Source organism: Tripterygium wilfordii, chromosome 23, assembly GCF_013401445.1.
Source record: "Tripterygium wilfordii isolate XIE 37 chromosome 23, ASM1340144v1, whole genome shotgun sequence".
Classification (NCBI taxonomy): domain Eukaryota; kingdom Viridiplantae; phylum Streptophyta; class Magnoliopsida; order Celastrales; family Celastraceae; genus Tripterygium; species Tripterygium wilfordii.
In genome coordinates, this window is record NC_052254.1 from 11,869,169 (window position 1) to 11,895,523 (window position 26,355).

Consider the following 26,355-nt stretch of genomic DNA (forward strand, 5'->3'; position numbering starts at 1 on the left):
GTTGTTGGTAGACCTACAAGTCCTGTTGTATAAGCATAGTGTTGTAGTATATCATTCCCTCACCATCTGAACTGGGTTCTTACCTCATTTGTCATCACTTATTTATACATTTTTTCTGTTTCACCTTGAGGGAAAAAAAAACACGATGAAACTTTAAATTCAAGCCATTTTATTTTTGTGATTAGATTGGTTGGTTGCTGACTTGATCATTCTTTATTGGTTTGGTTCCACTTTGTTGAAGATTTAAACTCCCAGCTGAGAAGTTGATAGCTCTCTGTGAAATACCCAGTGGCAGCTGTGAAGCCAACATACATGGAGTTTGGAAAAGTAGCTGCGATGTCAATTTGTGTGGAAAAGACCTTGTCAAGTGGGTCAGATTCAAATGCTGCATATACTTCAAGCCATTTCCTCCAGCTATTATAATCGATTCGAACTTTGATAACCTTCCCACTTTTAAGGTCAATTCCAAAGACATTTGTCCTGAGAGTGATGTAATTCCCATCAATGTCAAAGTCGTTCTTCTGAGTATACAGCTCCACTGTGATGAGGCGAATATCACTAGCTGCATCTACACATAAGCTTTGGTTAGCTAACTATGAACAAAAATTGGGACACAGGGGCCTGTATGTGTGTGTATATATTACCTGTATTTACTTGTCCCACGGTTCCAAGATTGACACCAGTCCTGTCATCTGGAGCCATAATGAATGTGATTCCATCAAAGGAAAGGATGGAAGGTGAATTGGAGACTCCGACAATTCTGTATGTGAAGGTGGTAGAGAAAAATGCTAGCCAAGCCCCCACCGGATGACGGTATTGAACCCTTCCACCCTTGTTTAGGACTTGAAAACCAGCATATGGCGAAGGCTCCGGCTCAAGGCTTAAGAAACCATCATGGGCTGTAACAGCGCCGAGGCAGAGTAGGTTGCTGGAGGAGCTGCAACTTTGGGTGTCGAAAGCAGGGAAAGCAAAGTTAGTAGCGGAGAGTTGTGGTGCAGGCTCTGGAGCAAGCCTTTCTGCATAAGCTTGGTTGAGAAAGGCAACAGCTGCAAGAAACAGAACAAGAAGAATATGCATAGTTGTTGGTATTTTTGCTTGATTCATTACCAGCTTGGCATTCATATGTAGTGGCTATGATGTTTAATTTTTGTTCAAATCTATGTAGAAGAGTGAGAAACATCAAACTTCTTGCTCTATTCTATATTGCAATATTCCTGAAAGAAAAAACATGTGATAAATGGGCCAATTCTTCATCGTCGAGTAATTACTGGAATCTTCGTAAGCTATGCATATAGCATATAGCATACACCGCCTCGCCCGTTAACTAACCTCGTGTTCTTTTCTTGGTATTGAATCCGCTGTGAAAGGAATAACTCTGCTGATTGATTTACTGGTTCGTTGTTGCTTTGGGCTACTATTTTCTGGTCGGGCCCATTAACTTGTTGTCAAGCCCAAAGAAACAAGTGTCCATTAGCCCAGTCCAGTCCGCTATATGTGTGATTGTTTATTCTCTGCTGGTTTCATAGAGGTGGGTGAGTGACTGGCGATTGCCCTCTCTGTAAGTGCTCGTGTTCTTTCTTTTTGTTTGTGGGAGTCATTTGTTTGTAGTGTCTTTGTCTAATAATTAAGGATTCGTTGAATTTTTTTGCAGAGATTTGTGTTCTTGATATATATGTATACTCGGGTCGTGCTAGTTCATTGCCTACCAAGTGTTCGATAAAATGCCAGCCCGTTCTGCTATCAAGATTAGTTGGTGCAAATATCTTCCTTGGAAGCTGGTTCTAGTATGTTGGTCTGAGAGAGGTAGGGTGTTAGAAGGAGGACCTAACTAATGGAAAGCTTAATCTACTGCTGCTGGAGGTTTCTGTCATGTTTTAGTGTTCTATAAGCTGCTTTGCCTTTATCTGCTCGATGCCTCTACCATAATTTTTTTTTTCTTTTATTTCTTGTGGTAGGTTAGTTTCTGTTCTGCTGCTAAATGAAATTCTGTCTTACTGCAGCTCTTTGCAATTTCTATGCTCTGGTGTGATGGACCAATGTCGATGAAAATTCTTGACGAGTCAGTCTGGTACTAATCAAGATTGCAGATTGCAAGGAGATATTAAGCCTGGTACGGTTATGTTTCATGCCATTTAGTTTGTCGCCATGGCTAAGTTGTTGGTAGACCTACAATTTCTGTTGTATAAGCATAGTCTTGTATAATGAAGCCAAACCAGCTCCATTTGCTTGAATTGTGAAATTTGATTTTTTTTTTGGGAGTTTGGAAGAACCTCTCATGGATGATTGATTGTTTCTTTTGATTATGAGAAATTATCTTGGGTTTTTTGCTTAGTTGTTAATTCATTTCTGAAGCATTTCCATACAAGTGAAACATTAAGGGCTTGCCCGTTTGAGGTGTTCAGGGATATTGGGTTGGGAGGTGTTCAAGAACCCTTGACCGTTTCAGGTGTTCGAGACTGTTAGGACAAAATCTCTCTATAAGGTTATATATAAAAATCCCAACACCTCCCAACCCCTCCCAACCAACAACCTTGAACACCTCAAATGGGCAAGCCCTAAAAATTGCAAACCTTGAGGAAATTTTGTCTCAACTTGACATTTATAAACAAGAAGATAAGCTTTATTTCATGTGAAAATATGATCCAATGATTGACAGACTACTTATTGTTTTCCTGCCAATACAACTGCATTATACTTGATGCTTCTGGTGTTCTTCTGCTTTGTCAACCACTTACTCCATCTCAAGAGTAATAATTCTATAAGAAATTATTTCATCCCTGTTCTGTTTATTGTCTGTTGATTTGTTTTAGATTTTATGTACTGCTCAATTTAGTTGGCTTTACTGGACAAATATTTCCTGTCCCTCATGTCTATATAGTTTTTTGTGGTGGCATTGCATCGATGGAGGAAAGATAAGTATACACAATCATACATTAACATTGTAGATAGATTTTATGTCTTAAACCATCAAATTTATCAAAGACTTTGTAACAACGTGCATATGAAATGATGAAAGTGCTGAAACAAGTTGACAACAAGACATGGAGTGCTACCCTTCTCAGCTGGGGTCTTACCGCAGTTGACATCACTTATTTATACATTATTCTGTTTCAACTCAAAAAAGAAAAAAGAAAAGAAACACGATGAAAACTGAAATGCAATGCCATTTTATTTTTGTGATTGGATAATTTGGTTGCAGACTTGATCATTCTTTAATGGTTCCACTTTGTTGTAGATTTAAATTCCCAGCTGAGAAGTTGATGGCTCTCTGCGAAATTCTGAGTGACAGCTGCGAAGCCAACATACATGGAGTTTGGAATCCTACCTGTGACGTCAATTTGTCGGGAAACAATCTTCTCAAGTGGGTTTGATTCATATCCTGCATGTACTTCAAGCCATTTAGTCCAGCTATTATAATCGATTTGAACTTTGATAACCTTGCCACTTTTAAGGTCAATTCCGCTACCATTGGGACTCGCAGCTATTAGTGGTCTTTCTACGCTTGCTGTGTCAACAGTGATATGATTCCCATCAATGTCAAAGTTGTTCTTGTAAGTATCCAGCCGCACTGTTAATTGACGAATATCACTACCTGGTTCTGCACATAAGCAATGGTTAGCTAACTAAGAAGTGCATGGAATGGTTAAATACAGTCCACTACAAATGATATCCTATCACAAGATATTTGTAAAGGACAGATATACTACTTGTATTTGGTTGTCCTACGATTCCAAGATCATCTAGTGAAGGTCTATTAACTGGAAGCATAAGAAATGACACTCCATCTCCAGCCGATGAATTGGAGGCTACGACAATTCTGAATTTGAAGACGGTAGATAAAAATGCTGGCCAAACAACCACTGGTTGACGGTATAGAACCCATCCAACCTTGTGTTTATTTGAGTTTCGAAAGCCAGGGAATAGCGAAGGCTCTGGCGTAAGGCTTAGGAAACCATCATGGGCTGTAACAGCGCCGAGGCAGAGTAGGTTGCTGGAGGAGCTGCAACTTTGAGTGTCGAAAGAAGGGAAAGCAAAGTTAGTTGCGGAGAGTTGTGGTGCAGGCTCCGGAGCAAGACTTTCTGCATAAGCTTGGTTGAGAAAGGCCGCAGCTGCAAGAAGCAGAACAAGAATAATATGCATATTGTTGTTGTATTTTCTTGATTATCCCACTTCTTGTTGTGAAGATTCATTACCAGCTTCGCATTCATATATAGTGGCTAGAAGAGTGAGATTTTTACCCAGCTATTAAGCATGAAAAATATCAAACTTGTTGTCCTCTTATGTATTGCACTATTCCTGAAAGAAAAAAAAAAAAACATGTGATAAATAGGCCAATTCTTCATCGATGAGGAATTATTGAAATTTTCATCGACTATGCATTTGGCATTTTGGCCTGTTGCTAACCTCTTGTTCTTTTCTGGGTAATGAATCCGCTGCGAAAGGAATAACCCTGCCGTTTTCCTAATTGATTTTCTGGTTCCTTGATGCTTTGGGCTGCGATTTCCTGGTCGGGCACAGTAGCTAGTTGTCAAGCCCAAAGAAACAAGCGTCAATTAGCCCAGCCCAGTCCGCTATATGCGTATGATTTTAGGGCTTTTTACCTATAAGAACAAAAATTAAAATTTGTACTTCAATCAGGACAATTCAAAAAAAACTTTAGAAAAAACGACAAATCCTAACAACTTATTATAAGTACCCTAAGATCCATCATACTTTCAAGTGCGTGTTGTGATTCTTCTTCTTCCTTTTTTTTTTCCCTCTCTCTTCTTATTTCATGCCGACCACAGGAAGTTGGCTGTCTGACAATCGTTTTTGACGAACGAACTACCGAAATGAAGCTCTATGTCAATCCGATCAAAGCTTAATCATCACCGGTCGTCAATTATCACTTGATTTGCAGAAAAAGTTTTTGAAATCACGACATTGTTTGGAAAAGAGCTAGATCCGGCTAACGCCGGTGACCATCAACACTACCAATCAACTCCACGAACCAAGACTCATCACCTTTGAAGTTTTATTGTCTTTTCGAACTCTTTTTTTTTCCTTCTGAAATTGGATCTAAATATACAGATAATATATCTATTTCGAATATGTTCTTATAGGTTTTCTGTTTTGGAACTTCTTTTTTGATAATTTAATAATTAACTTCAAATTGATAACATTTCATTAAAGACATAATAGTTTAACAAAGACATATAACATTATGACAAATATCAAATTAATCGAAACAGATAACATATCATCTGTAGATCCAAAATCAGAACCAAAAAATCACGAAAATCACCATAGAAACTACCAAAAATAATGATGTGATGACAGATTGAAGGAATACTACAAGTCCCATGATGATTATGATTAGATCTAGAAATTCAAATACCGAAAACATCCAAAACCAAGAGGATCGCAAGGTAAATCATTATAGGAATTCAAAATCAATGCAAGATTTAGATTAGAAAATCAATTTCACGAAGAAAACTGGAAAGAAAAATATTCCCTGCAACCATAGTAGCCAAAGAGGAGCTTCCGCAAGCCAAGGAGGAGTTTTTGTAAACTCATGATTTATTTATTTTAAAAATCTAAATAATTAAAATGAGGTTATTTTAGTTATTTGAAAAGATTAGGGTAACAATTTGTCTTTTTTGAAGAGTGTCATTATTGGAATAAAACTCACTTATCTCTCATTTTCCCATGATTTTATTGGGTGATTATTATTCTCTTTTGGTTTCATAGAGGTGGGTGTTTGCTCCCGTCGCAATGCTTCGACTCTGTCAAGAAGGTGGGGATTTTTTTTGGTTGCATTTGTTTGGTTAATTGACGTATAATCTCTATTTTAAGAATTCATTGTCATTTTGGCTTCGTCTCATTGTGCAGTCTAAGTGGCGATTGCCCTTGCCCTGTGATCTTCTGCTGCATCCTAACTTCCTCAGTGCTTATCCATGTTGTTTTTTTTTTTGGGGATTCATTTGTTTGTAATAATTAAGGATTCGTTGAAGTGTTATGCAGATTCAGGCATTGACTGTGCTGTAATTTTATTTATTTGGAAAGAAATTTGTTTGCTTGATATATATGTGTACTTGGGTCATGCTAGTTCATTGCCTATCAAGTGTTTGATAAAATGCCAGCCCGTTCTGCTATCAAGTGTTCTGGATTGCTAATGTCTTTTTCCCTGGCTTTTTTGATTAATCTGCATTCACTGAAGCTCTTAATCTACTACTGGTGGAGGTTCCTGTCATGTTTAGTGTGCTATAAGCCGCTTTGCCTTTATCTGCTCTATGCCTCTACCGTGATTTTTTTTTTCATGTCTTGTGGTTGGTTAGTTTCTCTTCTGCTGCTAAATGAAATTCCGTCTTACTGCAGTGTTTTGCAATTCCTATGCTCTGGTTTAAGGACTGATGTCAATGAAAACTTCTTGGCGAGTCAGTCTGGCGTTGATCAAGATTGCAGATTGATAGAAGATATTAAGCCTGGTACGTGAATTATGTTTCCTGCCGTTTAGTTTGTTGTAGTGGCTTAGTTGTTGGTAGACCTACAAGTCCTGTTGTATAAGCATAGTCTTGTAGTATAATGAAGCCAAACGTGTTCCATTTGCTTGGATTCTCAAATTGGCTTTGTTGTTGGAGTTTGGAAGAACCTCTCATGGATGATTGATTGTTTCTTTTGATTATAAGAATATTATCTACGGTTTTCTGCATAGTTGTTAGTTCATTTCTGAAGCATTTCCATACAAGTGAAACATTAAAAATGGCAAACCGTGAGGAAATTTGTCTCAACTTGACATTTAGAGATAAGAAAATAAGCTTTATTTCATGTGAAAATAAGATCGAATGATTGACAGAATTCGCGTAACATTTACGTCTTTTTCAAGTAAGCAGTTACAAAATACGAAGTTAAGAGATGTTATCAGCTAGAACTAGCTGACACCATTCATTTATTTATTAATTAAAGACAAATACTCAAAGCATAAAACACAAAGGAAAATTGGCGTGCAATGGATATAATTCATAATAGGATTATCCAGAATATTTGATCATTCTCTATGACTTCACTGTGTAGATGATATGAAATCCCAACTGAGAAGTTGATAGCTCTCAGTGAAAGCCCCTGTGGAGGCTCTGAAGCCCACGTGAATATACTGCAGAACTCTGGTAGAAAACTCCACTAGTAATTCTGATGCATGCCCTATAGGAATTTGGAGCAATTTCTTCCAGCCATTATTATCAATTCAGACCTTGAAATCTTTTCAACTTTTGAGGTCTATGCTAGTGTCGTTAAGACTACTAAATATAATAGATGTTCTACACTTGTTGTGTCAGCAGCAATGTGATTCCCGTCAACATCAAAATCATTCTTGTAAGTATCAAACTCCACCGCTAGTTGACAACAATTCATTCTAACTGCAGTTGCACACAAATCATTGAATTTCTCATACACTTGTTCTGTTTATGTTCATCAAAAAAGGGGGGGGGGTGTGGTGGAGGAGAACTTTCTTCTTTTTATTGCTGGAAAAATATAAACCATAAGCTGCTGATAATGTATATATATTACCTTCAGGTTGTGATTCCATGAGTCCAAGATAGGAGCCAGAGCTGTCATCTGGAGCCATAGCAAATGTTATTCCATCCCCATTACCTGGTGAATTGGGAAAGGGACTTATTCTAAACGTGAAGATGGTAGAGATAATTGGTTACTTAATTGTTTTCCTGCCAATATAACTGCATTATACTTCATGGTTCTGGTGTTCTTCTGCTTTGTCAACCACTTACTCCATCTCAAGAGTAATAATTCTCTAAGAAATTACTTCATCTCTGTTCTTTTTATTGTCTGTTGATTTGTTTTAGACTTTATGTACTGCTCAATTTTGTTGGTTTTACTGGACAAATATTTCCTGTCCCCTGTATCTATATAGTTTTTCATGGTGGCATTGGATCAAGGGAGGAAACATAAGTATACACAATCATACATTAACATTGTAGATAGATTTTATGTCTTAAACTATCAAATTTATCAAAGACTTTGTAATAATGTGCACATGAAAGTGATGAAAGTGCTAAAACAAGTTGACAACAAGACATGGAGTGCTACCATCTCAACTGGGGTCTTACCTCAGGTTGACATGATCACTTATTTATACATTATTCTGTTTCAACTCAAAAAAGAAAAAAGAAAAGAAACACGATGAAAACTGAAATGCAATGCCAAGTTATTTTTTGTGATTGGATAGGTTGGTTGCAGACTTGATCATTCTTTAATGGTTCCACTTTGCTGTAGATTTAAATTCCCAGCTGAGAAGTTGATGGCTCTCTGTGGAATTCTGAGTGGAAGCTGCGAAGCCAACATACATGGAGTTTGGAAACATACCTGTGACGTCAATTTGTCGGGAAGAAATCTTCACAAGTGGGTTTGATTCATATCCTGCATGTACTTCAAGCCATTTAGTCCAGCTATTATAATCGATTTGAACTTTGATATCCTTGCCACTTTCAAGGTCAATTCCGCTACCATTGGGACTCACAGCTATTAAGTGGTCTTGCTACACTTGCTGTGTCGTCAGTGATATGATTCCCATCAATGTCAAAGTTGTTCTTGTAAGTATCCAGCCGCACTGTTAATTGACGAATATCACTATCTGGTTCTGCACATAAGCTATGGTTAGTTAACTAAGAAGTGCAAGGAATGGTTAATACAGGCCACTACAAATGATATCCTATCATAAGATATTTGTAAAGGACAGATCTCCTACTTGTATTTGGTTCTCCTACGATTCCAAGATCATCTTGTGCAGGACTATTAACTGGAATCATAAGAAATGACACTCGATCTCCAGCAGATGAATTGGAGGCTACGACAATTCTGAATGTGAAGACGGTAGAGAAAAATGCTGGCCAAAGAACCACTGGTTGACGGTATATAACCCATCCAACATTGTGTTTATTTGAGTTTAGAAAACCAGGGAATAGCGAAGGCTCCGGCGTAAGGCTTAGGAAACCATCATGGGCTGTAACAGCGCCGAGGCAGAGTAGGTTGCTGGAGGAGCTGCAACTTTGAGTGTCGAAAGCAGGGAAAGCAAAGTTAGTAGCGGAGAGTTATGGTGCAGGCTCTGGAGCAAGACTTTCTGCATAAGCTTGGTTGAGAAAGGCCACAGCTGCTAGAAGCAGAACAAGAAGACTATGCATGGTTGTTGGTATTTGCTTGATTCATTACCAGCTTGGCATTCATATGTAGTGGCTATGGTCAAATCTATGTAGAAGATAAAAAATATCAAACTACTTGTTCTATTCTATATTGAAATATTCCTGAAAGAAAAAACATGTGATAAATTTTCCAATTCTTCATCGACGAGGAATTACTGGAATCATCATAAGCTATGCATATAGGCACAGCATACACATCTTCGCCTGTTTTCCTGATTGATTTACTGGTTCGTTGTTGCTTTGGGCTATGATTTTCTCGTCGGGCCCATTAGCTTGTTGTCAAGCCCGAAGAAACAAGTGTCCATTAGCCCAGCCCATTAGTCCGCTATATGCGTACGGAGTGCATGACTATAATCTCTGTTTAGCCCAAAGAAACAAGTGTCCATTAGCCCAGCTCATTGCATTTGCCATTTTGTTTGGTTAATTGACGTATAATCTCTAATTTAAGAATTCATTGTCATTTGGGCTTCGTCTGATTGTGCAGTCTGAGTGGAGATTGCCCTTGCTCTGTGATCTTCTGCTGCATCCCAAATGCTTATACATGTTGCTTCTTTTGTTTTTGGGATTCATTTGTTTGTAATAATTAAGGATTCGTTGAAGTGTTTTGAAGATTCAGGCATTGAATGTGCTGTAATTTTATTTATTTGGAAAGAAACTTGTTTGATTGATATATATGTGTACTTGGGTCATGCTGGTTCATTGCCTATCAAGTGTTTGATAAAATGCCAGCCCGTTCTGCTATCAAGTGTTCTGGATTGCTAGTCTTTTTCCCTATCTTTTTTGATTAATCTACCTTCACTGAAGCTCTTAATCTACTGCTGGTGGAGGTTCCTGTCATATTTAGTGTGCTATAAGCTGCTTTGCCTTTATCTGCTCTATGCCTCTACCATGACTTTTTTTTTTTAATGTCTTGTGGTAGGTTAGTTTCTGCTCTGCTACTAAATGAAATTCCGTCTTACTGCAGTGTTTTGCAATTCCTGTGCTCTGGTGTGAAGGAAAAGACCTGATGTCAATGAAAACTTCTTGGCGAGTCAGTCTGGTATTGATCAAGACTGCAGATTGCTAGAAGATCTTAAGCCTGGTACGTGAATTATGTTTCCTGCCATTTAGTTTGTTGTCGTGGCTTAGTTGTTCGCATAACATTTACGTCTTTTTGAAGTAAGCAGTTACAAAATACGAAGTTAAGAGATGTTATCAGCTAGAACTAGCTGACACCATTCATTTACTTATTAACTAAAAATAAATACTCAAAGCATAAAACACAAAGGAAAATTAGCGTGCAACGGATATAATTCATAATAGGATTATCCAGAATACTTGATCATTCTCTATGACTTCACTGTGTAGATGATATGAAGTCCCAATTGAGAAGTTGATGGCTCTCAGTGAAAGCCCCTGTGGAGGCTGCAAAGCCCACGTAAATATACTGCGGAACTATGGTTGAGATGTCAATAGAGTAGGGAGGAAACTCCACTAGTGATTCTGATGCATACCCTATAGAAATTTGGAGCAATTTCGTCCAACCATTATAATCAATTCGAACCTTGATATCTGTTCCACTTTTGAGGTCTATGCTAGTATCGTTAAGACTCCTAAGTATAATCGGCTGTGTATCATGTTTTACACTTGTTGTGTCAACAGCAAAGTGATTCCCGTCAGCGTCAAAATCATTCTTGTAAGTATCAAACTCCACCGCTAGTTGACGACGAGCCAGTCTAACTGCAGTTGCACACAAATATTTGAATTTCTCATATACTTGTTCAGTTTATCTTCTTCAAAACAGAAAAAGAAAAAGAAAAAGAAAACTTTCTTCTGTTTATCGCTAGAAAATTATTAGACATAAGCTACTGAGAATGTATATATATTACCTTCAGGCTGTCGTTCCATGAGTCCAAGATAGGAGCCAAAGCTGTCATCAGGCGAGGGACGGTCATCTGGAGCCATAACAAATGCCATTCCGTCTCCATTACCCGGTGAACCGAGGAAGGTCTTTATTCTAAACGTGAAGGTGGTAGAGATAATTGCCGGCCATGCACGCACAGGGTGTTTGTATAGAACCCTCCCAATCTGGAAGTTTCGAACATTTGGTTGTGGCTCGGGAGTAAGACTTAAGTGGCCATTACCAGCGGTAACTGTACCGGTGCAAATCAGTTTGCCAGTGTAGCAACTTTCACTGTCGAATGAGGGGAAAGAAAAAATAGTTGCGCTGGCTCTCGGTGCTGGCGCAGGAGCAGGGATTGGACCAAAGTCGTCATAAGCTTGGTTTAAAGAAGCTTGGTTGAGAAAGATAGCTATTAGGAGTAGAAGCAGAGACATTGTTGTATGTATATCTGTATATGAGTTTGTATCATTGTATCACACACACACACACACACACACACACACACACACACACACATATATATATATGGTGACTAGGATGTCTATAGTTCGTTAATGTTTAGGTTAATTGTCCAAAATAATCTTCAATAAGAGGCTTCTTGTTGCATTATTTACTTACGTGCTTCAACTTTTGTACCCATCCTGACATCTGTGAACAATTAATAACCTTGATATTATAATTCTTGTATTGTTTGGAGTTCATGGCTTTACTCAGTGCACACCCGAAGGATAGTAGATGCGGCCGGGTCATTAAATGTTAACCGGCCGCATCCCATGTGTTTCCCTGCACAATCACAGCTGTCGAACAAGGGAACATACGTTATTCCGTTGCAAAAAAAACCTTAATTATTTGGGTGTATAGAAAACTCAAAACTGGACTTAGATACCTTCTTTGGGACGGGAGAAAATATAGATGTGCACTTCATCAGCCAATGTCATAGTAATGGTAGCAAGGACAATGTAATTAAGCTTTCAAGAAATTTCATTACTGAGTGATCAGTTATTTTTGTTCTGGGGTTGATTTGGTCAAAACTATTGAGACTTCATATTCAGAAAACTAGACTAACTAGTCATGAATTTTAATACAGGATTTTGAAGTTTGGGTCACACTTTAAGATGGCTCTATTGACATCAATATATACTAGACAAGTACACAGATGTAATCAACTAATCATAGGTCTCCATGATATTTGCTATGGATAGTTCAATAATCTCTTTTTTTTTTTTGGTTAACAGAGACAACAACAACAACATACAAGCTTGTCATGTGAACATTCGATATGAGTATAAACGAGGACCATCAGACTCGCGCACACAGAAAGTTTTAACACCGTTTGTTGTTTAGTATAGACTATTATGGTATCATTCTCGGTTATAAAAAACAAAAAGTTGAGACTAACTACAGAGAGCATAAAATTAATTGAGTATGTGGAGGAACCATTAGTTATAAAAATATTTATTTTCAGATTAAATTTACATTAACGAGATAATTACTTATACCTATATATAGCAAAGTAAAATCTATCAACTTTAGTATAAGGCTTAATTTTATTGAGGCCAATACATACATCAAAGAGCTTCTTATACTATAGCATCGATATACCCACCATTTTATGCATCACAATCTTGTACTCACAAGGATCAAGATTCACAGGATGAGGAGCAACGCTAGGGTCTTGAGCAATGATTTTGAGAAAACCAAAATCGTTTTCAAACCCGGCCTTCAAAGAAGCCACAACAAGCCCTCCCACACATCTCTTGAATGGGTCTTTTGGGCCCTCCCCACCCTTGATAAAAAACTCTACATCTAACATATCCAAATGACCATAATTCCTAGCAACAAAATGGCCACAAGGAGCTTCACATCTTTTGTAGAAATCATCATGGTTAACACCCTCTGGATCACATGATGGCAGAGGCAGATGCAGAGGCAGATGCAGAGGCAGAGGCAGAGGCAGAGGCAGAGTAGAGTCCACACCGGTCCCAATCACCGTCACCGAAATTGGCAAGTTGAAAGACTGATCATCGAGGATTTCAGGAGGGAGTTCTTTGTTTGGAAATTGGCCAGCGACTGGGGCTATTCCAATTAGTGCCTTAAAGGGATTAGAGGAAGTTTTGGCACGGTCAAGTGCAAGTTTAAAGGCTACTTTCCCTCCTCTACTGTGCCCTGCAAGAGCAATCTTGGTTAGGTCTTCACGAACGTTGTCAGGGAGCAAGGGTCGGAGGCTTGAACGTAACAACCAATCTGTCACTTCTCCTCCGAGGCGGACCTCTTCGTCTACATTTGTGACAAGAAATTCCCAATACGTGTATAACTGAAACCAACATTACTATTAGCCAAAAAATGAATTTTAATATATATAATAGCTGGTATCCCAATAATTTCCGCTGCTGAGTTATACTCACAAGTATCATCATGTGAATCCCACAAACTCACTCAAATCATATGCGGACTGATATCTTTTATCATTTTCGGAAGAAGTGTATTTATTTCCAACAAATTATGGTCACTGTATAATTAACGTAAGGAAGAGAGAGACAAATTTATATACCTGGGGTGCAACAACTATATACCCGTGGGAAGCTATATGTGTGAGGAGTTGTGTGTAGAAGATGTTTTGGAGTAGGGTCCCATGGTGAAACTGAAGAAGTGGGTATTCTCCAGGTTCAACTGGTGTGACAATGAACAATGGTTTTGGGGTTGATGTCTCAACCTTAAAGTTTGTCGTCTGATAAGGTCCGTCCACAAAGATGGGAAGTTGTTTAATAAGAGTATCACGGGGCGGGGGCGGGGGCGGGGGCATGGAATCCAACAATGAAGCCATCTCCTACAATTAAAACCTCTTTATGGTTCTTATGGATCTAATTCTTCTCTCAAGGTAAAGGGTACTCTCCTCTAATTTATAACTGATATGCTTTTGTGTGAACATAATTAATTATGCCAATGGAGTTTGGTCATCCTAGGAGCACAATTTTCTCCTAAACCGGATCCTCTAAGCCTGAGGTCATGTTTGATACACAATTGATGTTGTATTGACGGGTGGTGTGGGATCCTAATGTGTCAAAGTTTGTTTTCATATTAGATTGGATAAGATCTACCTAATAAACATATGTTCATACTGTGGAAATATTGGCTCACACCTGCTGTCAAGGGTTACTGAGCAATCTATCCGGATAGGCCAAGGATATTTGCAGACAAATGTCGCAAATTTGCAATCGGGATAGGTTTTTTTTTTTTTTTTAATCAAGCACACCAACACCGATTACACACCACACCATGACAGACCAAAAAAAAAAATGATCTGGCGGATCATGACCACTATGTTAGGTTTTGTTGTTGAGTGTGTTGCTTCGGCAATACCCTTGGAGCGCGAGAGAAGAAGAGATAGAGCACTCCACAAAGGCAAACATTTGAGAGAGAGTGTGAGGGGATTCAAGAGATAGGTGAGAGAGCGACTCTTGGGGTTTCGATTGGCTTGTTTTCATATTAGACTGGATAAGATCTACCTAATAAACCTATGTTCAAAGTGTGGAAATATTGGCTCACACCTGTTGTCAGGTGTTACTGAGCAATCTGTTCGGATAGGCCAAGGATCTGTCCGGACAGATGTCGCAAATTTGCAATCGGGATAGTCATGTAAATAGAACTTTAGGTTTTGTTGTTGAGTGTGTTGCTTCGGCAATACCCTTGAAGCACGAGAGAAGAAGAGATAGAGCACTCCACAAAGGCAAACATTTGAGAGAGAGTGTGAGGGGATTCAAGAGATAGGTGAGAGAGCGACTCTTGCGGTTCCGATTGGCTTGTTTTCATATTAGACTGGATAAGATCTACCTAATAAACCTATGTTCATACTGTGGAAATATTGGTTCACACCTGCTGTCAGGTGTTATGGAGCAATCTGTCCGGATAGGACAAGGATCTATCCAGACATATGTCACAAGTTTTCAATCGAGATAGTCATATAAATAGAACTTCAGGTTTTGTTGTTGAGTGTGTTGCTTCGGCAATACCCTTGGAGCACGAGAGAAGAAGAGATAGAGCACTCCACAAGGGCAAACATTTGAGAGAGAGTGTGAGGGGATTCAAGAGATAGGTGAGAGAGCGACTCTTAGGGTTCTGATTGGCTTGTTTTCATATTAGACTGGATAAGATCTACCATATAAACCTATGTTCATACAGTGAAAATATTGGCTAACATCTGCTACCAGGTGTTACTGAGCAATATGTCTGAATAGGCCAAGGATCTGTTCAGACAAATGTCGTAGATTTGCAATCGGGATAGTCATGTAAATAGAGCTTTAGGTTTTGTTGTTGAGTGTGTTGCTTCAGCAATACCCTTGGAGCACGAGAGAAGAAGAGATAGAGCACTCCACAAGGGCAAACATTTGAGAGAGAGTGCGCGGGGATTCAAGAGATAGGTGAGAGAGCGACTCTTGGGGTTCCAATTGACTTGTTTTCATATTAGACTGGATAAGATCTACCTAATAAACCTATGTTCATACTGTGGAAATTTGGCTCACCTGCTGTCAGGTGTTACTGAGCAATATATCCGGATAGGAAAAGGATCTGTCCAGATAGATGTCGTAAATTTGCAATCGGGATAGTCATGTAAATAGAATTTTAGGTTTTGTTGTAGAGTGTGTTGCTTTGGCAATACCCTTGGAGCACGAGAGAAGAAGAGATAGAGCACTCCACAAGCGCAAACATTTGAGAAAGAGTGTGAGGGGATTCAAGAGATAGGTGAGAGAGCGACTATTGGGGTTCCGATTGGCTTGTGTGGGGTGGGTTCTTGTCTTTATTTAGCTTGAAAGAACACTATAGTATCTAGAGTGAACTTGTTCTCCTTGTATTGATGAGTCTCTCAACTGATAACTTCTAAAAACATAGTGAAATATTGGATCTCTATTGTAGTTGTTTCACACCTTAGGTATTGATTTCCACTTGGGATTGACTGAATTATATTGTTGGGTAGAAGATGAGCGGGGAGAATCCAAAGAGGGATACACCGTCATCATCATCTTCCACATTGGGCCAATCTTATAGGAAGGCTATTTCCAATGCTAGGTTTGAACTAGAGAAATTTGATGGTAAGTGTAATTTTTGTTTGAGGTAGCATGAGGTAATTGGATTTGGATGTTACTCTGGGTGATAAAGCGAGTAATATATCTGACAGTGTTTGGGAGAAGTTGAATAGACAGTCTTGTAGCTTAATTGTTTGTGTTTGGCCAATGATTTGAAATACTTTTTTATATAGTATCCGACAAATAATTCGGTGTCGAATCATTTGAATGAGAATAACAAAATTTTGGCAAACTTGAATGTCACAATGATGAATACTACACTTGTGACTTCTGAGTCTAGGCATGTTTGTTTTGGGCACACTTATTCGGAGGCTTCACAGGGATTGATGGAGCCTTATGTGATGATTGGTGTCATAACGTGGAAGCTTGATTTTGGTAATCATTGTGTACTAGACAAGAAGACTATATTCCGTTTTGAAAATTGTTGAAGTGTATTTATTTCCAACAAATTATAGCTCCCCAGGTGTAGCTTTATGTGTGAGAAGTTATGTGTAAGAGATGTTTTGTTGATTGGTCCCATGGTGAAACTGGAGAAGTGAGTATTCTCCAGGTTCAATTGGTGTGACAATGAAAAATGGTTTTGGAAGTGAGGAAGGGCTTCATGTCTCGACCAACTTTTGATTTATAATTGATATGCTTTGTGTGAACATAATTCATGATGTTAGAACTTCCAATGAAGTTTGGTCATCCTAGGAGCACAACGTTAGGTTTCGATCATAAGTTTGATATTCGGGCCGGATCGAGTGTAGAGTTGAAGTTTGTTGCGGTGTAACGTTGTTCTCACGTGATTACGTGAAGTGGCAGAAGAGGCTTACTGGAGATCTTTCCACGGAGAAGGCTGTCCAGTAAGGACAATTTGGTCAAGCGTGGAAACAAGTGAATGTGGGCCAAAAAGACGGGTGTCAGGGGCCTGCACTATTTTAGTATAAATAGGGGACTTGTTTCTAGGTTTACTTAATCCTAATTCTTATTCTTTGTTTCTCTGGGTTTAGAGAGGCGGCTGAGAGAGAGAGAGTGTGTGAGCAAGGTGGGGTAAATCCTTGTGGTTTATCTCTCAGTGTATCTCTTGGAGGTTTGAATATGGATTCAAGGGTGTGAGACTAAAAGAAGTTCAAGATGTAGAATCTTAGAGGGGATGGGCTGAATTGGGGCTGATGGAAAATCTCCAGGGTTCTTGGGTTTTCTTGGGTAGAGAAAGGTCATTGAGAATATGATTGTAACAATTTCATATAGTGAAAGTTTCTCTGGTTGTCTCTGACAACACCCGTGGTTTTTTCTCCGGTTTTGGAGTTTTCCACGTAAATCTTATGTGTTGTTGATTGTGTTATCTCAAGTTCAATTTTTCTTTGGTTTGTTGATAGTTCTATAGGAAGGATCATGGGGAGTAATTCCCCAACAATTGGGATCGGAGCTTTAGGATTCAATTTCTTGGGCGGTTGAAGTTTTCCTTAAGGAAGAATTGTCAGGTGTTGACATCGAGAAATTTGATGGGGGATGGATCAATTTTGGGCTTGTGGCAAGTTCAAGTCAAAGTTGTGAAAATTCAATCAAGGTTACACAAAAGGCATGTGTGTGAAGCATCAAGGTGAGTCGTGAGGTACAGGACACAATGAGGTTCATCGGTGTTGTGGTGTACCGAAAAATATGTAGGTGTGCCAGATATGGCAAGGAAGTGGAGTTCATGCATGGGTGGAAAAACTCAAGGAGGAGACGTTGGTCGGAGGTGATGCGGATGTTGCCGGGGCAGAGTTTTTGGTGGTGGAGTTATCACCTGAAGAAGCTCTTGAAGGGTAGCTGGAGTGGTCACCAGGGGCATAAGGTGTGGACAATCACCTAAAGAATGAATATTGTCAAGGAGGAGCGGTTCAGCTAAAAGCACCAAATCAATAGATGAAGATGCTGAAATTGTCGCTGACAGTAAATTTCTTTTCTCCATAAGAGGTTGGTTATCTTTTGGCATATTGATTGATTTCTAGGTTGCCATGGAAGAGGATGGGTTACTGAAAACGAGTCCACAAGTTTGCAAGCAAGCATTGGTTTGCCATTAATGCAGGGTGTGTGGTGGAAATGATGTCGGAGGGCTGAGGAAGTCCTGGAAAAGTCAAGCATAAGGGTTGCACCATAAAATTCAGCAGATTTTTTCGACATATGCCTAAAAAAAGAAAATCTTGGAGCGGGAAAGTTTTGCGTGGTATACTCTTTTATGGTGGAGTATGATTGTTGGTAAAGACAATGCATAGCGAAGGCTATGGAGGATGATTCTCGATGTAGAGAGTTGACTGTCGATGAAGACGGTGATCATAGCGAAGGCTATGAAATTTGTGATCAAGGTGGAGATTTGTTAGGTTTTGATCATAAATTTGATATTCGGGTCGGATCGAATGTAGAGTCGAAGTCTGTTGCGGTGTAGCGTTGTTCTCGGATGATTACGTGAAGTGGCAGAGGAGGCTTACTAGAGATCTTTCCTCGAAGAAGGTTGTCTAGTAAAGACAATTTGGTCAAGCGTGAAAACAAGTGAATGTGGTGGGCCAAAAAGACGGGTGTCAAGAGTTTGCACTACTTTAGTATAAATAGGGGACTTGTTTCTAGGTTTACTTAACCCTAATTATTATTCTTTGTTTTTATTGGTTTAGAGAGGCGGCTGAGAGAGAGAGAGAGTGAGCAAGGTAGGGTAAATCATTGTGGTTTATCTCTCAGTGTATCTCTTGGGAGTTCGAATATGGGTTCAAGGGTGTAAGACTGAAAGAAGTTCAATATATAAAATCTTAGAGGGGATAGGCTAAATTGGGGCTTATGGAAATTTTCTAGGGTTCTTGGGTTTTCTTGGGTAGAGAAATATCACTAAGAATATGATTGTAACAAATTCATATAATGAAAGTTTCTATGGTCGTCTCTGAAAACACCCGTGGTTTTTTCTCCGATTTTGGAGTTTTCCTCGTAAATCTTGTGTTGTTGATTATGTTATCTCAAGTTCAATTTATCTTTGGTTTGTTCATAGTTATGTTGGAAGGATCCTAGGGGTAATTCCCCAACACACAATTGTCTCTTAAACAATTAAAACAGGACCTACATTTACTTTAATGCCATACTCAATTGTCTCTTAAACAACTAAAACAGGACCCACTTTTACTCTAATGCCATACTTGAAGACAACGTTGTATTGTGGGGTAGTGTTGGATCCATTTTATGTAATGGTGACAAAATTCTATTCGATTCGGAGACCGAAGGATCCATTTTATGTAGGGATGATAAAACTCTATTCGGTTTGAAGATCAAATTTATCCAACCCATATTAAATTAAGTTTGGACATAAATTATATGTCCAAAATCTAAGTCCAAACACAACATTTTTATCCATTTTAATCCAAGTTAAGATCCAAACCTAGAATATTTTTTCGTTTTACTTGTCCTGCCCATAACCCAAATTAAATTATTATCCGATTTATTTATCGAAATTTGAACCAATCCAGTATGATCAATTAAATACGTTCAAAATCCAATCCGAATTAATATCTAAACATATAAATATTTCAAAAACACGTGATATCATTCAACCCAAAACTTTTTTTTCCCACCCCTAATCCTACGTCAAGTTCTTTTTTTCACATTAGCCTGGATGAGATCTACCTAATAAACGTAAGTTCACAACATGATAAAAATTTTCAAATTTCATGCAAATTTGTAGCATCAACAAAACAATACTCAAGTTTTCTAGTACACTTATTACTTGAAAACCTCCAAATCCGTTTTTCCAAACTAGCTAACTTGAAGGCATAAACCTCCCATGTCTTCCTCATAAAGGTCAATTAAACAACTTTCAAAAAAGAGGTCAAATAGCCCAATGAAGGATAATCCTCTCCATGTGACATAGAAACCATTCAGAAGAATTCATCAACCACCAGGTGTATACCAACCAGGGCAATTCCGCATAATATTCCAATTTCCATCATAATTTAAACATAGCAAAAATACAAGCCATATGAAATCTAGTCCAAGTTTGCTGCAAGTATAACTCCAGAAAATTGATAAGCGATTCAACAACAAAGTTGTCTAAATAAACTACAATAATATGAGATGGCACCGTAAACCACATGGTAAGCATCGGAGCCGTCAATCTAAAGCATTCAACATTAGTTTGAGAAACAAGTACAAGAGAGGCCACACCAACCATATCGGCTATTCTGCTTCCATCTGCGACAGACCCACCATGTCTTGGACCAAAACTCCACTAAGACGGCACTACACATGACAATATTGCCAAAACAATGAAGAATTAGTACATGTAGACAACTTATAACTTGAGTACACTTCCATTCTAGCGATCACAAAAGCCACAACATGCAATTAAAAAAAATTCAATACAGTGAGCTTACGATCCGGTACTAACATTCTAGATCTCACAAGAGATGTGCAACAATCCATGAGCTAAGCGGTTATTATCAAAACCCATAATTGCATGTGTCTATTAAATCAGCAGACATTTCCCAATTCAACTAACCAATGGTATTATTATGCATACTTCAGAAAACCCAAACCCTTTAATCATCACAACAAAATACCTCACAAGCCAACGCCTGCACCCTCAATCATCTCTGACCCGAAATGAAATCAAAGTGTCAAATTTTCCATCAAGCCAAACACTATTAAACCGAAAGATAAGAAAGCCACCAGCACAATATTTAGTCAACTGAGCAATCTAAAAGGCCACACATTTCATGACACGACAGCTCACAAACAAAGGAGAGTGTGCACAAATAGTGCGCATCAATATTCAAACCCAAAAAACACGACAGATACAGAAACGAAAAGCCATCTTGGCAGGCAGATATTGGTTACTCACTGTATGAAGAGGTATCAATTTGCTCAGGAAGCTCCTTTATATCCACCTCAAACCTCTCTTGAACCTATATAATCAATTAGCCGACTATATCAGATCAGAACCTAAAACACATAAAGCAATGCAAATGAAATCAATTAAATAAAAATTATCAACCTGATTAAGAACATCGGAGTCTGAAGCTGAGGAGACAAACGTTATTGCCAGACCCTTTGTGCCAAACCTACCAGCTCTACCAACCTGTCAACAATCCAAACGTCGAGCAAAATCAGCCAGGCATTTCAGAATGAATAATGCTTGAGACACCCAAAATTTGACCCCCAAAAGACCCCCATTTAATGTGGAGGGTTGGATGTGAAGTGGGCCCTACATGTGTGTTTTTAATCAATGGCTCTTTTAATGCCACATAGATTTGGGGAACTTTTGGGGGTCAAATTTTGGGGGTCTCTAGCATTGTCCTTTCAGAATAAAATAACAGGAAAATTAATCGAACATTTCCTTTCACACAAAACTAGTTTAAGTTAACTAACCCTATGCAGGTAAGTATCAGCAGAATCCGGCATGTCATAGTTGATGACGATGTTGACACGTTCAATATCAATTCCTCTACCAACCAAATCAGTAGCCACGAGAATCCTTTTATGACCCTCCTTGAAACCCTTGTACCGCATCAACCTGCATAGAGAGAACAGTAAGCTACCATCATCAACTGCAGCAAGGACAACTTTGAAAAACAGTAGAACTTAGTAACTGCCATCATGGTAAACAAACCTAAATCTGTTGATTAATCATCTACCATTAAGGGCAGGAACTCAAGTAGTAGATACAAAACTTATTTAAATAGAAGCGCCATTAGTTGAGGGTTAGACCCTATTAGAGCATTCACTGAAAATAGAGAACAAAACACACCACACTCCATTGTCAACAGAAAGGTTAAAAAGGTCATAGCATAAGAACATACGGAACCACGAAATGCACCATCAAAAATTAAAATACACATCAATTTACACTGACAAACACCTAAATAGTATTGAAATATACAATATGTAACATGGCCAATTTAAAATAAATGATAAGCCACAAACTAATATATTTTCTAAATCCGTATCTGGCGGCCCAAATTGATCAAAAATGGATGATATATATCACGTATTACACAACTTACAAGTTGCACACACCACAATTTACCAAATGAACTCCTCTCAGCAAAAGCATCAACAGCAGAATGATTTTAGAAAACAGAAAGAAACGCATCCAGTGAAGCATATTGAGAGGAAAATATGAACTCTAATGAATGAGCGGACAAGCCCTAATGCATAAAACAATTAACTAATAAGAAGTTAAGAACAAACCTTTCTTCTTGGGACATGCCTGAATGGATGCATATTGAGGGGAAATTACACTCCACCAGTAACTTGTTCAGCTCGGCCGCTCTGTTCACACTCTTGACAAAGATGACAACCTGATTAAAGTCCAATGCATCAAGAAGGTCGTTCAACTTGCGATTCTTCTCCAGCTCACTCAATTTGATGTAGTGCTGTCATTTCCATTATCAAAGTAAGATAGATGTCAATGGACAAATTAAGATAAGTTCATCTGCCAATCATATATGCCTGAAAAAATGCTTAACAATTAAAAGCATATACCTGTACAAGACCATGAAGGGTTAACTTGGCCTCGTCATCTACATAAATTTCCATTGGCTGAAAGGAACAAATGTCACAGTAAAACATATTAGGTGCCTTCTTCAAGCTAATGGAATCCAGTACCAAATGAATGCGGGCGCACATCCCTCGATTTGAGGTTCTGATCCATCGCATTTGTCCCCTTCCAAATACACAATTTTTACAGCAAGCAAGAGCCACTGCCCCTCAAGACAGATCTACCACGGAAGTAAAACTCAACACCTTCCCACAAAGAATCCTACCCAAACAAAAAAAAAAACTAGAACCAAAAAAGAATAAAAAAACAACCTGCCCCAATTATCTAAACCAACACTAACAACCCTCCAACTCCCAGCCTCAACAAACTAAACGATGACCAAGTAGAAATGGCGACCTGAATTCCTTTCTATAATTATAAAACCCAACTATACAATCAGGCTGGCTACAATTTCCCAATGGAACTGAAAATAGCCACCGCATATGTAGACTGCCAATGACAGCTTAGAGCAACAGAACCACAGCAACCAAAACATCTATGGAACTCTGGGCGAAAGTTGGCATTATGAAAATTATGGACTTCAAAATTCAAGTAGAACTGGCGATGGGAAATTACATCTTGCATGAATTTCTTGCAAACTGGGCGGATTTCTTTGCTAAGCGTCGCAGAGAACATCATAACTTGCTTGTCATGAGGGGTCATTTTGAAAATCTCCTGTACATCTCTCCTCATGTCTGCAGGCCACATCAAAATATTACTCTTGAGGAGCCAAGAAAAACCACCACAGCACAAAGAAAAAATATAACTTTTCTGAGTACCACATCTTCCAAAAAAACAAGAGTAAGAACCTACCAAGTGATTCAAGCATCTTGTCACATTCATCGAGGATGAAATGCCTCACTTCCTTCAAGGAAAGATCTTTGTCTCTAGTCAATGCCAAAATCCTTCCGGGTGTCCCAACAACAATTTGGGGGCATTCATTCTTCAGTAGATCTTTGTGAGTCTTGATATTGACACCACCATAAAAGACAGCAACTTTGATATCAGGCAAGTAAGTACTGAACCTCTCAAACTCATGACAAATCTGAGAACAAAAAGGCATATTGAACAATAAGGAAACACCCAGGATTTCCAAGAAGCCTAATTAAAAATATAACGTTCAAGGTCCTTCAAAACAAAAGATAGGGAGTATGAGCATGCCTGGTAAGCTAACTCTCTCGTGTGACATAAAACAAGAGCATTAACACCAGTTGCACCAGAATCAATTTGCTGCAATGCAGACAGCACAAAAACAGCAGTCTTTCCCATCCCTGATTTAGCTTGGCAGATGACATCCATGCCCAAGATGGCTTGAGGGATACACTCATGTTGCACTGATGGAAGAAGCAAAGAAATTGTAGCGAATGAACCCTTGGGTAAGTAAATATAACCTCCTTGATCCTTTAATTGAAAGGTTTACCAAACCATAATACTGCTCCAAAATCAAGAGTGATATAATTTTATATTACCTGAAAACGAAGCAACTTCATAATTCAGATGAGGAAATGAAAAGCAAAAATTACCAAATAGACTAAATGCTTGCAAACAAATCATAGAGGACATGAATTCATAATTTCATATGATGCAAAAGCACATGAAACTAAACAAATATAGAAGGTATTCTGGCAAAGAGAACTGAGTAACAGACAGGTAAGAGGGGGCTGCTGTAGTTTTTCTACAGCAGCCCATGCTGTAATTTCATTACAGTTTCGAGTGATTTTTTTTAATTTCAAAAAAATTATATTTATATTTTGATCGTTTATACGAATCCAACGATATATCATTTGTCCGAAACAAAAATCAAATCCAACATAAAAATGACATAACAATTCTAAACCGTTGAATATAAACTCAAAACATTTGATGTTTCGATCGCGATGAATTTGATTTTTGTTTCGAACAAAAAATATATCATTGGATTCGTTAGACCGAATACTACACATGTATAATTTTTAAAAAATAAATAAAATTTTTTTACTACCTCAAATGTGCTACAGCGGGGGCTGCTGTAGTAAAAACCCGTAACAGACCTGCAACCTCCTAATGTTCCTAAATAGCTATAAACAGTCAATATTGTCTGTGCGGACAAAATCCACCTTGCCTCGAAGAGTCTAAAAAGCACTTCATTACAAAAGCTTCTGAGTTCTGACCACACGGTGATAAATAGATGACAAAACACATACAGAACATATTTTTGTAAACTTTCTTTACAATATTTCAAAACATATGGCTTGGCGATTGAAAATCATAATCTAGTAAACATAGGGTTTGAGTAAAATCATTGCTATGAACTAACAGCAACAAAAAGAAAGAGTTTCTAGTTTGCCTTCAGAAGGATGCTCAAATCCCGAATCCACAATAGCTCGGAGAAGCTCTGGCTTCAGGAGGAAGTCTCTGAATCCTGAACTGTGTATTCCAACATAGCCCCTTCAAAAAAACAAGAACAACCATTAATTAATATAGAACTTGTGAGGAAAGAGTAGTAAGTCATTCATTAATGGCAAAAATCAATAGAAGTACAACTAAGTCATGATTATATAACAAATAGCCAAATTGAATCCTACTGCAACTTAGATCCAACGACCCAATCAACATGATTTACCAGACTGAACCATTGGACCATAATAATATAGCCAGTAATGGGAAAGCAAACCAAGATCATTCTAATGTTAAACCCAGTTTTCCCCTTATTTTTCGTGTTATACAATCATAATAAAAGGATACAACCTTTTTCTAACTCATTCAAAGCAAAAGGAAAAAAAATACACAGAATCAGCCATAAATCATTTACTAACTTTTTGGCACCTTCGCCATTAACTTTGGCACCGACTGAATCCGGGGCTTTCTCTTCCTCTTCTTCATAGTCGAGAAGCTCCTCTTCGTATGCTTCGTTCTCTCTTGATTCTCCCATGTTCTCTACAAAAGCAAGATTCCGAATTAGAATAATCCTAAATCGAAGCATATTACAGCGTAAAAAAAAAAAACCTAAAGTTAGGGCTTTACAATAACGAAACGGTAAGCAAGCATAGATTAGGGTTTTGAACGAAAGAATACCTGCTAGGCTGCTGTGACTAGAAGGATTTTGGGGTTTTCGTGTTAGGGTTTGGAAAGTCTGCAAAGTAAAAAGGTTAGCTACCTAAATTATCTAAATCGGGAACGAATCGCCGAGAGATTGAAAACCTAGAACAGAAGCTGATACACCTGTGAGAGCGAGGGTTTTCGTGGTTTGGGAACGAGCTTATAAAAACAAGGGAAACGTTTCAATTTCCCTAGATGCCCTTCTAAATGTCTGCAAGTTACGATTATGCCATGCGATATTTGTTTTCTGGGTCTAGGACCCACTTTATCCGTGATGCAGGTCCATCGTTTGCATCCTCTTTTTTCTTGACGATGGAATTCCACCCAATACGGCAATACCATCCATCGGTATTTTAATGGTAAATCTATGAGCCACATACAATTTTCACATACAATTTTTTCCTTCGCATGATATATGATTCTCAGAATTTGAGCACGTAACCTCTAAATTTAACCACTAGATCAGATGACTGAAAAATGAATACATAAAATAAATCATCAACCCATCTTTATATTTGTAGTGGGCATCACCTTTTATATATTATAATTTTTCTAGACACCCACTTGGATTATTAAACAATAATA

The 26,355-nt window shown here is 38.4% G+C and overlaps 5 protein-coding genes and 1 long non-coding RNA gene across 9 annotated transcripts; 1 reads left to right on the plus strand and 5 right to left on the minus strand.

Annotated features, from left to right (window-relative positions):
* Nucleotides 1–206: 206 nt before the first annotated feature.
* On the minus strand, nt 207–1,527 carry LOC119992821 (lectin-like). The gene is made up of 2 exons (XM_038839603.1): nt 645–1,527; nt 207–568 (listed from the first exon to the last, which is right to left on the minus strand). Exons 1-2 carry the CDS (start codon nt 1,120–1,122, stop codon nt 207–209), a joined length of 840 nt encoding a protein of 279 aa, XP_038695531.1. The 5' UTR covers nt 1,123–1,527.
* Nucleotides 1,528–3,212: 1,685 nt separating this feature from the next.
* Nucleotides 3,213–4,140, minus strand: LOC119992822 (probable L-type lectin-domain containing receptor kinase S.5). Its single transcript, XM_038839604.1, has 2 exons — nt 3,708–4,140; nt 3,213–3,598 (listed from the first exon to the last, which is right to left on the minus strand). Exons 1-2 carry the CDS (start codon nt 4,138–4,140, stop codon nt 3,213–3,215), a joined length of 819 nt encoding a protein of 272 aa, XP_038695532.1.
* A 1,493-nt stretch (nt 4,141–5,633) lies between these two features.
* On the plus strand, nt 5,634–9,299 carry LOC119992411. 4 transcript variants are annotated; one of them, XR_005466378.1, is made up of 5 exons: nt 5,634–5,776; nt 6,358–6,467; nt 7,552–7,670; nt 8,269–8,585; nt 8,783–9,299. It is a non-coding gene; the product is annotated as an uncharacterized LOC119992411 (long non-coding RNA). The 4 variants fall into 4 exon arrangements; XR_005466376.1 differs by having other exon boundaries at nt 8,269–8,394; nt 8,486–9,299; XR_005466377.1 differs by having other exon boundaries at nt 7,552–7,775; nt 8,269–9,299.
* Nucleotides 9,300–10,527: 1,228 nt separating this feature from the next.
* Nucleotides 10,528–11,507, minus strand: LOC119992823 (anti-H(O) lectin 1-like). Its single transcript, XM_038839605.1, has 2 exons — nt 11,060–11,507; nt 10,528–10,910 (listed from the first exon to the last, which is right to left on the minus strand). Exons 1-2 carry the CDS (start codon nt 11,505–11,507, stop codon nt 10,528–10,530), a joined length of 831 nt encoding a protein of 276 aa, XP_038695533.1.
* A 1,059-nt stretch (nt 11,508–12,566) lies between these two features.
* LOC119992824 (chlorophyllase-1, chloroplastic-like) lies at nt 12,567–13,897 on the minus strand. Its single transcript, XM_038839606.1, has 3 exons — nt 13,625–13,897; nt 12,680–13,387; nt 12,567–12,572 (listed from the first exon to the last, which is right to left on the minus strand). Exons 1-3 carry the CDS (start codon nt 13,895–13,897, stop codon nt 12,567–12,569), a joined length of 987 nt encoding a protein of 328 aa, XP_038695534.1.
* A 6,144-nt stretch (nt 13,898–20,041) lies between these two features.
* LOC119993440 (DEAD-box ATP-dependent RNA helicase 15) lies at nt 20,042–25,914 on the minus strand. Its single transcript, XM_038840594.1, has 12 exons — nt 25,747–25,914; nt 25,488–25,608; nt 25,019–25,119; nt 23,854–24,026; nt 23,506–23,737; nt 23,269–23,387; nt 22,638–22,694; nt 22,344–22,528; nt 21,522–21,666; nt 21,148–21,231; nt 20,995–21,058; nt 20,042–20,393 (listed from the first exon to the last, which is right to left on the minus strand). Exons 2-12 carry the CDS (start codon nt 25,601–25,603, stop codon nt 20,383–20,385), a joined length of 1,287 nt encoding a protein of 428 aa, XP_038696522.1. The 5' UTR covers nt 25,604–25,608; nt 25,747–25,914; the 3' UTR covers nt 20,042–20,382.
* Between the last annotated feature and the right edge of the window lie 441 nt (nt 25,915–26,355).

Excerpts from the sequence above, each read along its gene's own strand:
- LOC119992821 (XM_038839603.1), bottom strand. The coding sequence starts at position 1,122 with ATGAATGCCAAGCTGGTAATGAATCAAGCAAAAATACCAACAACTATG. Across the intron at positions 569-644 it reads CGTGGGACAAGTAAATACAG|ATGCAGCTAGTGATATTCGC; the intron begins GTAATATATACA and ends GCTTATGTGTAG.
- LOC119992822 (XM_038839604.1), bottom strand. The coding sequence starts at position 4,140 with ATGCATATTATTCTTGTTCTGCTTCTTGCAGCTGCGGCCTTTCTCAAC. Across the intron at positions 3,599-3,707 it reads CGTAGGACAACCAAATACAA|AACCAGGTAGTGATATTCGT; the intron begins GTAGTATATCTG and ends GCTTATGTGCAG.
- LOC119992823 (XM_038839605.1), bottom strand. The coding sequence starts at position 11,507 with ATGTCTCTGCTTCTACTCCTAATAGCTATCTTTCTCAACCAAGCTTCT. Across the intron at positions 10,911-11,059 it reads CATGGAACGACAGCCTGAAG|TTAGACTGGCTCGTCGTCAA; the intron begins GTAATATATATA and ends GTGCAACTGCAG.
- LOC119992824 (XM_038839606.1), bottom strand. The coding sequence starts at position 13,897 with ATGGCTTCATTGTTGGATTCCATGCCCCCGCCCCCGCCCCCGCCCCGT. Across the intron at positions 13,388-13,624 it reads ATATAGTTGTTGCACCCCAG|TTATACACGTATTGGGAATT; the intron begins GTATATAAATTT and ends TGTTGGTTTCAG.
- LOC119993440 (XM_038840594.1), bottom strand. The coding sequence starts at position 25,603 with ATGGGAGAATCAAGAGAGAACGAAGCATACGAAGAGGAGCTTCTCGAC. Across the intron at positions 23,738-23,853 it reads CGAGAGAGTTAGCTTACCAG|ATTTGTCATGAGTTTGAGAG; the intron begins GCATGCTCATAC and ends TTTTGTTCTCAG. Across the intron at positions 23,388-23,505 it reads CAAGATGCTTGAATCACTTG|ACATGAGGAGAGATGTACAG; the intron begins GTAGGTTCTTAC and ends TGTGGCCTGCAG.